A 14,274-nucleotide genomic window follows, 5' to 3' on the forward strand; every position below is an offset into this window, starting at 1 on the left:
CTAAAAATACATAGATGTGAAAGGCACTATATAAAATAAGAAATAGATGTCAAAGACACTATATAATATAAAAAATAGATGTGAAAGACACTATATAATATAAAAAATAGATGTGCAAGACACCATGTAAAATAGATAAATAGATAGAATATGAAAGGCTCTGTATAAAATAAGAAATAGATGTCAAAGACACTATATAATATAAAAAATAGATGTGAAAGACACTATCTAAAATTAAATAAATAGATTGGAAAGACACTATATAAAACACATAGAAATCTGAAAGGATAGGGTTAGGAGCACACAGTGATACAGCACATTGCCGCACCCACCACACGACAAACCAACTCAGGATCCAGATTCGGACCCGAGTGCAGCCATGCAACGGGTGATACCTCAGCACCACACTAGTTCAGATGGAGTGGAACAGTGTGAGGTTTTTTTTATGGTGGCTGGGGTGCCAATTCTGCCACCAACCCCAAGTTTTTCCCTGCAGGTTGGAGGGCCTCTGAAAGGCACTATATAAAATAAAAAATAAATAGATGGGAAAGACACTGAAATACATAGATGTGAAAGGCACAATATAAAAAAATACATAGATGTGAAAAGCACTCTGTAAAATACAGAAATGCGAAAGGCACTATATAAAATACTTAAATACTGTAAATACAGAAAGCATGTCATCAGACCGGACTCTCATCCACTCCATTCTCAAATTCCAGTTTTTGCCATCAGGTTCCTAGGAGGAAAAGCAACTGGTTTCAAATACTCCTGCCTGTTATCTGTATACCTGTTATCAAACTTCTCTAAATAAGTTCAAGTTTACGAACACAGATTTAAGTCATGGGGCGAACATTTACCATTCGCATCAAGTCTTAATGTTGGTTTAATTTTATATGTAATATGTATGATTACCTATTAGAGCTCACATTGCTACATTAGTTATTTGTACAAAGTTTATGACTGATGGTTGTGTTCTTCGTTAATGTCTTTACATTGTTATATTGGAAAGCCTGCTGACAAACCAAATTCCTTTCTTGGGACAATAAAATTGAATTGAATTGAACTAAAAATGTTGAAGTCCACCGCGGCCATTAGCGCACTTCATGTCTGCATGAATATAATGGGACGCACGTCGGCGCCAGCAGCCTGGCTTTGGCTTCGCGTTTCCACTTCGGAATTGCCTTTTAAGAAGTGCGTTTAAAGAGGTCAACATGTATGATGATGGAGATCGAAATCGCGAAACATTCCCAGTCATAATCCAAAAGAGCCAGACAACACACTACTTACTATAAATGCACTCATGTTTACGTGCAGCTGATAATAATCGGACGCACCGAACGTGTCTTAGGAATTTAATCAGTGAATGATGAAGTGCGAGATGCTAACACTACATTTATACCTGTCACACTCTGTCCTAAACTCGTAAAGATGCCCCGAGGGTACACGCAGCCTCTGTAAGAACTCCCAGCAGGCGAACCTCAGTTCAAATAAGCACTTTATTTAAAATCTGAACCGCCCGAATTAGCTGTCAGTCAAGTCTCCCCCAGCTTTATGGCCCTCGCGCAATTTCGTCGACACGTGCTCGCTCCCGCTCTCTCTCTCTCTCTCCGCTACGGTGTTGGCTGGCGCGTGCGCGCGCTAATAGCTGGGCCGTCGGCTTGCTGGGCTGCGTGATGTGGCTGTGGTTCTAGTCGCGAGCGCCCGACTTTCCACAAAGAGCATCGCCTGAACATCGTGAGAGCAAACTTCCGGAGATCGCTACTATTAGGAGACGTGCAGAGAGGATTGAAGTCATTGGAAAATCTCGACGCTTGCTGTCCTGTTTGTAGGTGAAGGGGGAAGAAGAAGAAGTGCGCGGAGTAATAATAACACAAAATCAACACGTAGCCGGTGGGATTTCAGAGTGAGAGCCAGTGAGAAAGAGAGACGGACGATTACAAAACAGGCAAGTGTGGAGCAAATATCTAACGGCTTCCTTACTGTTTTATGTGCATACTGTATGTGGAGGACTTTTAAATAACAATCATCAACACGAGACCCTCGTCTTCTGTGCTGGAAAGTGCATTTTTGAAACGGGAATAATGAAGAACGTTTGGATAATCCTTACACTCAGCCTGGTGGCGTCTGTATCGGGGGAGACGGTAAGTTTTCAAGCTTTTATTGCTTTAAGTGGGAGACTGCAAGTGCAACTTCTCTGTCTGGTTGTTTTTGAAGGTGAAAGCGAGCGGTGGTGGCGTTGGATAAAACGAACACTCTTAACAAAACCCCCGATTTTCAATCCAGTTTTCTTTACCCCCCAATTTTTTTTTTTTTTAATTTAGCTCCTTGATCACCCGCATTCCTCAGCGGCAACAGTCACATTGCTAACTCGTAGCGCATTTCTAGGTCTTGTGGGGATGGTCGCAACACGAATGCGATGCAGAGAGACCCTTTCCAAAAATCTGTGAAATCTCGTTCAGTACATGTGTGCGCCATGAAGTTGATAAGTTTGCTTTAGTTTCCTTCAGGATTCTGCGTGAGGGGATGTGAGCCCATTAGTTCCAGCCAGGCAGACGGGGCAATAACGTAACATGCGATTGTTTCCGATTGTCTGTCCCCGTCCCCCCAGCTAAATGTGGGTCGTTCTTTTTATAATTGCGATCTGACTTGCTTGCGAAATGCATAAACAAGTTCAAGGTTTTTATGTAGTCCTGTTTGCACAAGAAAACGTGAAATTTGCCTTCGTAGTCGCATCCAGTAACAGAAATAAAACAAAAACACAGAGACAACTTTACACACATTATAAATGTTTACATCATTTGAAAACAAATTCTTTGCTTCTAGCAGTGTGATTGTAAGATTTTACCTATGATACCTGTGAAAAACTCTACAAATCTGTAAGTTGGTGTTATCCCCGATATTCTTTATTAAAAAAGACGTATGACACTAGGATGAAAGGAATTTGTGGAGCAGATTGTGCTGGTCTTTAATGCGTCTAACCCCCCAATCCGACCACCACTGACTGAGTTCTGCGTGTCTGTCATCAGTTGAGATGATTTGCAGTTTTTTTATTTTTTTTTCCCCCCTACATTGCCCCCTGACCACACACGCTTACCAAGTCATTGCGTCAGTCCCAATAATTTTAGCTGAATGATTCATAATTTGCTGGAGCCTTATTTATTTGTTTATTTTAAATTTGATTTGTCAGTCCACTAATCCAGTTAGGGAAGCTAAAAGTGATAACGGACTGTCTCGCACTGCAATTAAAGGACATCATGAGGCCCATGTCCACTTTAAACAGGATTACATTTAGAGGATATGTTTTTTGTATTAATATTCCAGGTAAGGTAATTATCAAGGAGAGTTCCTAACTCTTTGTATTCAGTCACTATTTCTACCTCCTGTCCCAGATCATACAGATTTTTTCCCCCTTAAAATCAAATATAATTTCTTTAGTCTTTTTGTTGTTCACAGTAAGGCGGCTCCTCTTGCACCAATTTACCAAACAGTCCACTTGGTTGAAGTCAAGTCAACTTCCACAGATATGTCTCCCATCAGGATACCTGATAATGGAGTAGTGGTGGCCGTTCTGTCTCAGGTGACATTTGTGTACAGTGGTCAGGCGTGCGGGTATAAATATGCCAGGACAAAGATCAGTCATGAGTTAAAAGGGCTGCTGACTTGTAAGAAGTATAGAAGGGATTACCGAAGAGTGTAATGAATGCACAGTATAAGCTTTCTATACATTAAAAGGGCATAGAATAGTTTTGTCCTAGAATTTGGCGTGTTTTTGTTTTTTCCTCCATTGTTTATCTATATAGTAAATATGTATAAATAAAGACCTATAGAGGTTTTAGATATAGAAATTAACAAGACACTCGGAGGAACAGTTATCCAGCGTGAGCAGATCTGTCCTAAGTTCAGTACCAGGAAACACTTGCATTTTGTTTCAGAAAATTTCACAAACATTTTTATGAGTTATGACAGTGGTGATGCACTTCATCCTGCTTCATCGGGTTTGTGTAATTGCTTTCACACTCACCAAATATCGCCCTCTGATGGATTCGCTCCCTATCCAGGGTTTGTTCCAGCCTTCTGCCCTGTGCTAAGTGGAGTGGGCTTCAAACCCCGACAATGCAACCCCGGTCTGGATTGAGTTAGTCAGAAAATGACTTGACTTGCGTTGATGTGTGTGTGTGTATATATATATATATATATATATATATATATATATATATATATATATATATATATATATATATATATATACAGTGGTAAGGCGTGTGAGTCTGCAGAAATAGAGATCAAGTCAGAGTTAAAAAGGCTTCTGACTAGTAAGAGTTAAAGGTAGGGATCTGGGGAGATATTTAATGCAAAGTATACACTTTTATAGGTGTTAAAACTAATTAGCATGGAATAGTTTGGTTTTTCTCAGAGGTTGTTAATTTTCAATCAATGCGTATAAATACGGACATGTAAAGATTTTAAATCGAGTTGCTGAAAGCAGGGGGCACTCGGAGGAACCGTTATCCAGCAGGAGCAGAACAAGGTGGACACGTATGTGCTGTTCCTTCAATCTCGTCCCAAGTACTGTGCCTAAGCACACATGCGTGTCCTTTCTGGGAATTTCCAAACATTTTCATTGGTATGGCGGTAGATTTTTGTGCCACCAATACAAATATTAAGAGTATGAGCTGCAGTGATTTAAAAACGCAACTAGCAAAAAAGCTGCCTCTTATGAGCCGCGCTATTTCTGCAGATCTAAGGACATTTTTCCTTTGATGGTTGTGGACTGCATCACTGTAATACAGTCGGTGCCAGACACACACACACACACGCACACACGCAACGCCCTGCCAGCTCAGTAGGTGTTAAGAGTCTGGCAGGATTTCTTGTCTCTCTCTAACTTGTCATGTCATTTTGTTATTTTCTTACCTGCTTAATCCAGACCATGGTCATGGGGGGCTGGAGCCCATCCCAGCTAGCCTAGGCCACAAGGAGGAACAAACATTGGACAGGATGCCAGTCCATCACAGGGCAGACACACACTTGGGCCAGTTTAGCGTGGCCAATTCACCTTATGTGTGCGTCTTTGGACTGTGGGTGGAAATCCATGCAGACACATGGAGGACCTGGGACGTGAGACCTGGTCTCCTTATACGGTGAGGCTGTAGTGTTACCACCATGCCACCCTTCCTTCGTGCAATTTTTTTTGTATAGAACTGGTAAATTTGGGAAGGCATTTCTGATTTATTCTTATTGCTTATTATTTGACTGATGCCTTCATCCAAGGCGACTTACAGCATTTGAGGTAGACTTGGTTACATTTCTTTTGAAACAGGAGCAGGTGAAATAATGTGCCGTTGTTAGTTGCAGGATTTGAACCTGCAACCTTCGAGTCCATTGTCTTGCCCACTACGCTACTCTGCCAGCTTCATTTGAAACACAGGCAGGTGAAATCACGTACCTTTGTTAGTAGCAGGATTTGAACCCGCAACCTCAGAGTCCAAAGTCTTGCCCTCTACGCCGCTCTGCCTGCCTCATTTTTGCATTTCTGGATATTGATGTTACAAAACCCGAGCCATAACACTAGACCATGACCCTGTGGACTCCATACTCCTGTGCCATGTTTACCTATCGTAGGGTCAACGGGAGGCGGTGGCTTAGGATTTTTTTTTTTTTTGTCACAGTTCTTTTTGCACATTTTCAGAGGCCTTTATTAATGTTGTCCATTTGCCAGAATGTTTCGTTACCCCAGGAAGGTCTTTTGTCCGATAAGATTGCAGAGTTTTAGACTTTACACGTCACTACACTGGCATATTTCCGAATGCTTTTAAATGATATTTGAGTATTGTCTGTAAGAGTGAGCACTGCAAAGGAACGTTTTATTTTTATACCTAAAAATCCAAATATTCATTTGATTTGTTTAACTTAAACAGCACATACTCCACTTCTGAGATCCATAGTTGGTTTGTTTGTTTCTTTTTGTCTAATCGTAACGATCACTGTTTCTTGCTAGGATTGGCACTGTGCCTCCCTGTGACCCTTTCCAGTCTTTTGGGAAATGGGTGGATGAATAATTATTTTTTTCACTTTTGTAACACAAATGTTTTATTTATTGCCTCTGAGGGATTTTTCTTTTTTTTTTAAAGACAATTTGTTCAGAGTTCAAGCTGAAAGCAAAATGTTGCAACTCCACTGTGATTACGTTCTTCCACAAAATGTGATTAATCAGGCTGGAAACTGACAATTTAATCATGCAATGTGAATCATCTTCCTACTCTGGCATTAAAATAGTTGTAATGAACCACCCATCCATTATCCTAGCGGCTTCATCCTCACTTCATAACGGGTGTCAGAGCTGAAAATGGGCCTTTAATGGTTTTACACAAAAGCACGACGGCTGTTTAGAACAATTTGTGTCTTAAGAGTGAATGGGGAGAAGGAAAAAAAAAAAAGGAAATTAATATGAAAAAGGCACCTAATCATAATTTACAACCCCACAGCTGACAGCGTTATTTTACTTTCTTAAATTGTGTTTATGAGTTCTCTATATTGATTGGCTGCTTTATTTTATTTTTTTTCATTTGTGGGTAAAAGCCCCCCCAGTGCAGTATCATTTACATTTATCTACTTAACACAATTATTCTGTGCTCTGTCTCGGTTTCATGGTTTCCATTGATTTTTGGTTTCAAAACATTAAACACCTAATCATAAAATGGCCATATTTTCTTCTTTTATTAAAAGAAAAACTAAGAAATACTTGAACTTGTTATATTGATTTTTAGCTCAGCCTGTCTGGAAAATGAAAACAAATGACTTCTCTAATCCCAGGGGGGATCCTATTGTAGTAATGAAACGTTACGTAAAGGTTATAACCTTTTATCTCTTAATCCATCATAGTCTTTAACCCATATATATATATATATATATATATATATATATATATATATATATATATATATATATATATTTTTTTTTATAAAAATATATATTTTTAAAAATATATTTTTTTATAAAAATATATATTTTAAAATATATATTTTTTTTTTCCCCTTGCCTGCTACACTTCAATGGTTGCTTGATTTCTAGTGAAGCGTGTGGAAGTGGCTCTCATCTTTGTACCAGCTTGTCATATCCCTAAAATGTTTTAAACTTCTATTACGTAGTATAGAAAAATGGGTGCTTGTGTACTAAACGGACGGCACCTCCTAACCATTCTAGTGTTAGGCTCTGTGGGGCAGGCGCCCCAGTTGCTTGATTTTTAGAGTTTAAATTATTAGACTGGCCTACCTCAACCACAAATACTAACCTTAAATTTAGTTGGGGTTGAGCATAGTTGCATTCTTAAGGACTCCTCTCATCCAGCCAACAAACTCTTCCAGCTCCTCCCCTCCAGAAGGCGCTACAGGAGCCTTCCAACTAAAACCAGCAGGTTTAGGAACAGCTTCTTCCCCACAGCGGTCACACTTCTGAACTCAGTCCCCCGTTGAACCTTCACATCCACACACTTAATCCTCTACACTCCTCCTCCTCCCTTCCTTGTACATACCTGTACATACCTGTGCACACACAGCACTCCTGTACATTGTACATCATATATCATATATTGTACATCTGTATATATTACAATACTCATATTATTACTGCACATACATAACACACCTGTATGTTGTACATCTGTATGTGTGTGTGTGTGTGTGTGTGTGTGTGTGTATATATATATATATATATATATATATATATATATATATATATATATATATATATATATATATATATATATATATATATATATATATATATAGTATTATAGGACATACAAATACATGTATAGGTACATAAATGTATATTGTAAAATATGTATATTTGCCATCCGCATTTAGAACATTTGTATATCTATTTATATATATCTATTCCCATCTTCACTGTGCTCTTAACTGTACATATCGTATTTACCTGTATATATCGCATTTAACTGTAAATATCATTTTTAACTGTACATAATATGCACATATTATATTTATTGTACTTCTGCTCTTTGCACTTCTGATTAGATGCTAAACTGAATCTCGTTGCCCTGTATTTATACATGTGTAATGACAATAAAGTGAATCTAATCTAATCTATAGGTACTTAATGTTAATGTCCCCCTTTAGGTGCCTAATGTTAAAAACAAAAATCCGATTTGGGTCACGATATTAGAAAAGGGTACTAGTTGTCTGTGCCGTCCGTTTAGTACACAAGTACCAAAAACTGGACTTCTTAAAAATGGTAATCTCTACGTATTAGAAAAGTATTATAAACACATGAGAAAAGTAGACTGTATATTTTACAAAGTATTAAGAGGATTAAAAAGAGTTATTATGCCTACATATAATAATATTATTATTATTATTATTCTGTATGAGCTAGAAACCACTAGTAGTTCATTAAGCCAAAGGTTAGATGTGCAGGAGAGATGGAGAAAGACGGACCCCTCGCCTAGAGAGAGAGAGAATGTGAACTCTTTGGCTGTAAAATTATAATCGCAAGCACTAAGCTAGTAAGGAGTAAGGATAGGCCTTGTCAAACAAAAATGATGGACAGAGAGGCGTTTTGACACCCCTTCAGTTCAGAAATATTGGTAGAATTAATTAGAGGCAAGATTAGAGCAGTGCAATGATAGGAGTGGGATGAGGATGAATAACGGCTTGTATGATTAGAAGCGTAATAAATGTGAGAGATGTCTATGGCTGCTCGCTCATTCCCATCTTGAGTGAGTCTGTGTGTGCATCATGCAATAAATCTTGATTCTGCTGCCTGTCCTGAGACTCCGAGTGTCTTCTTTGGGGCTGAGGGTGCCCAGGCTGACTGATCTGCTTCCACAGTAGCTATAAGCCTTGGCTGGCAATATTGGTAAAGCAGATCCTTAGGCTTTGATTTTTTTTTTTCTTCTTCTAAATTAGTGACATTTATCCCTGTTTAACTTCAAAAGATCTGAAAACTCACTTGTCGTCTTATTCTTGTAATATATGATTGAATATTTAGTTTGTTATGGCCTGTCTTTTTATGCTTTTGAAAACTTTTACTTTCTAAAAGCATGTGGTTTCACATCCAAGGAACGCGTGTTTCCCTCTTGTGTTTTTATCCCTTCTTGTCTGTATTGACAAAGTCTACTTGTGATGCTGAGGTGTTGCCCTTTTTGGGGCTGCACTTTGGTCCCAATTGGGTGCTCTATTGTGTGGTGGATGTGCCAACGTGCTGTATCAGTGCGTGCTCACCACCTCCTCCTCCTACTTTAATGTCTGGTGACATTGTCAGGCTTTGACTCTCTTCTCCTGTTTTTTTGATTTCCTCACCTGTGTTATATTACAATGGCCATGATCAAATGAGCTCTATCTATCTAGTAAATACATGGACGCTTGGTGGCGCTATTGCCCACCTTTTTTCCTAACAGACAGTATGTAGGACACAGGGTAAAATCACCCAGAAGTTGATTTTTAATTATTTTCTTAAATACAGTGCACCAAGCACCACACTCACCACAATTAATAAATCAACAATCACAAATACTAAATCCTCCTCTCCTCCCAGCAGCTCTGTCACACTCCCTCCCAACTCCGGCTCACCTTGTTAGGTTTCAACCAGTCCTTCAAATAGTCCTTGACCCTGTTCTTCTGTCCATGTGATTCCATATCACCTCAGACGAAGACTTGTGTTTTTTTGTGACTGAGGAGTACTTCCGGGCTACCGGGAAAATAGAAATCCCCGCATCTCCCTGCAGCGTCCCACGATGGCACCCATGGTACCCAGCAGGGCTGTGAAGCAAAACTCCATCCTCTATGGTGCCCTGCGGGAATCCAGGGCACCTCCATGCTGCAGGGAGGACACCATCTAGCGTCTTGGATCGAGCTGCGGGGGATGGCCGGAAATAAAAGACAAAGTGTAGATGACAAAGTAGAATGTCGTAAAGAATTCAAACACATTAGCGCGGTACACATGTAGAGCAGGTTAGAGACAATGGAAGTACGAAAATTCGAAAGTCTTAAAAAAAGGATAGGAAAGATCGCATTAGCGCAAACAAATGGAAATTATTACTCGGTGATGTAACAGAACTGCAAAAAGACATCTACTATATATATATATATATATATATATATATATATATATATATATATATATATATATATATATATATATATATATATATATATATATATATATATATATATATATATAGTGTTTCTTCCCAGTGAAGAGGTGTATCCACTAGAATTAAAAACTTTGTTGTTTGGTGTTAGTTATATTCCAAACACGGAATCTAAATTCAATGCAATATTGATGAAAAGGTAGATCGAATATATGGACATAGGTGATATGTCAGAAGTATGTAGATATTGTTTGGCTTTGAACTTTAAGTTGGAGACTTGTAAATCATCTAATTCATGTTGCCATCAGGGAAAAGTAGACTTTCTTCCCAATGAAGAGGCGTATCTGCAAGAATTAAAAGCTTTGTTGTTTGGTGAACATGAAATCCACATATGCTAGTGACAGAGACGTGAAATTGCTGGTGTGTAGTGCAGGCGGGGGGGTTGGCAAGCGAAGCGAGCAGGGGGCAAAGCCCTTTAGTCTTATATATAAAGCAGACTGTGACAATCTTGCGGTTTTGTATGTATGTTCTCATCCATTTGATGCTTGGAACGTTTCTGGTGTGCTCCATAAAAGCAACAGACCGTTTTATCATGAAAAATCTGTAGTATTATTTGTTTGTCGTTTAATGTTTGTTTTTGTTAAAATCTTGCGTTCTTGTATGTATGTTATCCTCCAGTTGACGCTCAGAAGATTTCTGGTGTGCTCCGTAAAACCAATGACAGTTTTATCATTCTGCTCCATAAATGCATCTGACAGTTTTATCATGAAAAACCCGTAGTTATTTGTCTGTCATTTTAATATTTGTTTTTGTTAACTATATTTTCATCTTGCGTTTATTCTTATTGTAACATTGTTGTAGTGGTAATAGAATTAAATCAACCTAGTAATAGTACTAATTTAATTGACTTTTTTCATCGTCAAAAATTCTGCATGTAAAAACTTATTACTACGCCATAAAACCAAAAATAATCTGTGAAGTTTTTTGTTTATTTTTTAAATTCTATTTTTCTCAAACAATTAAAAAAAAAGAAAAAGTAATTTCCTCCCGGGCAATGCTGGGAATTTCAGCTAGTTACAGTTAAAGTGAATGAGAGAGAGTTGCGAGTGGTATGCGGAAAGCAAAGCTTAGCAATGGCTTACCGCTTTCATGGCTGAAACGAACCCCACCTCAGACACTATTTAGTGACAATTCTCCAAGTGGGAATGAACCCCCCAAACCAGGGATGAAGGTTAGTGATATTTAAGGGGAATGGCAGAAAGATCGTCCAGTATCCCGTGGTGACTTTGGGTCACAAAGACAGGCAATGGGCAAAATAGTGTTGCTAGAACAAATAGTTTAAGAATCACTGCTATATGGTGGAATTAGGGGTGCAACATGGCTGCATAATCTACATGTTGATCTGTATCCGGGGTCTGCAAAGTCGGTCCTGGTATGCGGTAGTGGCTGCAATGCTTTTATTACAATTTTCTCCATTTTAGTTGTCTCGCTTGCTCAGATTGCCCACCCTTACCTGCTTATTTTAGTCTCAAAAAGCTGCCTTCACGTTTTTTTTATTTTAATTTTTTTAATGGATTCAGACGATCAAGGAAGCAGCAGTTCGCCACCTAAGCTGTTTCCATTAACACCTGTGTGTGTGTGTGTTTGTCAGTCTGATTTAATAAAAATATTTGGAAGGGCACTGAAGAGGAAAAAAAAGTGAAGGATTACTCACCCACTTGAGGTTCCAAATCATTTGGATGATATCCTTGGAAAGGGAAAAAAATATACAATATAAGAATGACCTGACATGGCAGAATGAAAATATTAACAAGCCATAAAATGATTTAAGATGTCTTATTGGCGAGGTTTGGTTTCTAATGAAGCAGTCAGATTGCAATGAAAAACCGTAGGCATACTGCCCTCCAGGACCCCCTGATCTATAATAACAAGAAACCACTCCTTTTATTATGGCATTCTCATGGCACATTTATTCCATCATGTGCTTTTCAACCCACATGTCCAGTTTAGGGTCCCTGAAAGCTTCAACTGAAGATCCAGCAGAACATTCACTTGCTGGTTTCATTGTCATTTCTGTAATCCCACTCTTTGTTAATGACGGTTTAAGATCCCACATTTAGGATGGCTGCAACTTTTTTTGTTGATATTGTGGTCGTCCGAGCGAATGGCAAGCTGATACAATAGTGAATTGTGGACTGGCAGCCTGGCTATCCCCATTGACTTATAAAGAAAACAAAAATGACACACAATGGCATTCAAAAATTAACAACAAAATGGCTACCCTTTAACACTTGGGCTAGTTTAGGGGCTATCGTAAGAATTTTGTGAGCAGGCTGTGGAGCTCCTTAGGTCGCTTGAAGCAGACGTGACACCTTTCTGGATGGCTTCTCTCTTTTATGGCCCAGGGACTGGAAGGAGTAGAGTCAGTTGGGGAAGAAGAAAGAGAAAACCAGGCAGTTAGCGGTAGCGCCCTCTTTCAGCTTAGGGGTGGTAGCACATACCTGTGAAGGACTTGGAGGGTGACCCTCTGACGCATATGCGTGACAATATATTTTAATCTCGGTACTTTCATCCAGATATCATTTTGTGTGTGTGTGTGTGTGTGTGTGTGTGTGTGTGTGTGTGTGTGTGGTCTAGAACAGGCCCTCTCCTTCCATGACCTTGATTTGAATTAAGGGGTTGTAACTATATTAGGTTTACTTTGGATCACAGTAATTACAAACCGTCAATAATAATGTACAAATGGGGAAATTACACACTTTTTTGTTTTTAATTCTTTAAAGAATTAGATTACACCCTACAGGCATTTAAATGTTCGTAATCTCTCGTGCCGCTTGTGTTCACAAGTTGCAGTCGGGACGTGCACGTTGCCAATTGTTTCGGAAGGGTTTTGTTGGCCTTCAGCCCTTCTTTGTTCTTCTTCACAGCCTCACCAGCTCCGAGTGGATTCCTCCTCCATTCTTTTCATCCTTTGGACACGTAACAGTACCAGCTGAAGGATGCAGCCATTGTGCGGCTTTTGAATTTTCATTGTTTTATGGCTTGTCACGCTGCCGTCGAATTAAATGAGATACTAATTAGATGCTCTCAAGCAGCTAATGCGTGTGCTTTTTTGTGAACAAACACTTAAATCCTTCCTTCGGCTTGCTAGCAGCTAAATAAGAGAGAGCTGTTAATTTCTATTCTTGTTTTCCAGTGTTGACTGCTTGCATTGTGGTTCCAGCCTCTTAAGACTAAATCTGTCCTAGGGGGGATGGATGGCAGTAGCAACCTTATTTATTTATTTATTTATTTATTTATTACCCAAGGGCAGTGTTTATCTTATTTAAGATTATTACATTTTATTTGTTTCAAAAACAAACGTGTCTGCATTATAGCAATTTAGCATGTCTGCCTGTTTTTTTTTTTTTTTGCTTCTATATTCACTTCCTGTTTAACTCGTTGGCTCATAGTTTAAATGCTCATAACACTTAATTTCGGAATATCTGCTTTTAATTGCGACTTGTGAGATTTTCAGAATGCTGTCCGTATGTGTGTGTGTGTGTGTCTTGTTACTATCTCGCACTGTGGATTGCTCCAGGGGATTCGGGTTTTAGTTCATGTTTTGAAAGTTCAACAGTATTAACGCCTAACGTTCTCATTCCTATTCTCTAGCACCTCTGCCGACAGCAAGGCCGTAACCATCCCTGGACAGGACACCCCTTGCAGTCATTCCTGTACTTCCATGAACCAATTTAGAATTGCCAGCCATACATTTTTTAGACTTACTTATTCAGAGCAGGGTCACTGGGAAGTTGCAGGCCTCTGTTCTTCAATATGACACAAAGGCCGGGCTGCTTATGCAAATAATGAGAATAATCAGAATCCCATTTATTGACCAAGTATGCACGCACATTCAAATACACTGAATCGGTTTTTGTTTGTTTTGGACTCTCCACATATAGTTACGTGACAAACGCACACAAAATCAATAGATACTTGCCTAAAAATCTATTTCAACCAAATACAGGTAGTCCCCAGGTTACGGACGCCCGACCTACAACTTACAAACGAGGCTGCATTTGTGATGCATGCGCCTCGGTTATTTATTTATTTATTTTAACAAGTCGTCCATTTGATTATATCTTTGTTAATTATAAATAGCTTAAAAAGCTTCAATT

General features: G+C 39.0%; 1 protein-coding gene across 1 annotated transcript in view; it reads left to right on the top strand.

Moving 5' to 3' along the window:
• The first annotated feature begins 1,632 nt into the window (after positions 1 to 1,632).
• Positions 1,633 to 14,274, top strand: part of sdc2 (syndecan 2) — a 160,335-nt gene continuing 147,693 nt past the window's right edge. The window contains exon 1 of the mRNA XM_039736322.1: positions 1,633 to 2,144. Coding sequence (XP_039592256.1) covers positions 2,085 to 2,144 — 60 coding nt within the window. The 5' untranslated portion in view covers positions 1,633 to 2,084. The remainder of the gene's footprint in view (positions 2,145 to 14,274) is intronic.

The sequence above is a fragment of the Polypterus senegalus genome, chromosome 15 (genome assembly GCF_016835505.1).
Source record: "Polypterus senegalus isolate Bchr_013 chromosome 15, ASM1683550v1, whole genome shotgun sequence".
NCBI lineage: Eukaryota > Metazoa > Chordata > Cladistia > Polypteriformes > Polypteridae > Polypterus > Polypterus senegalus.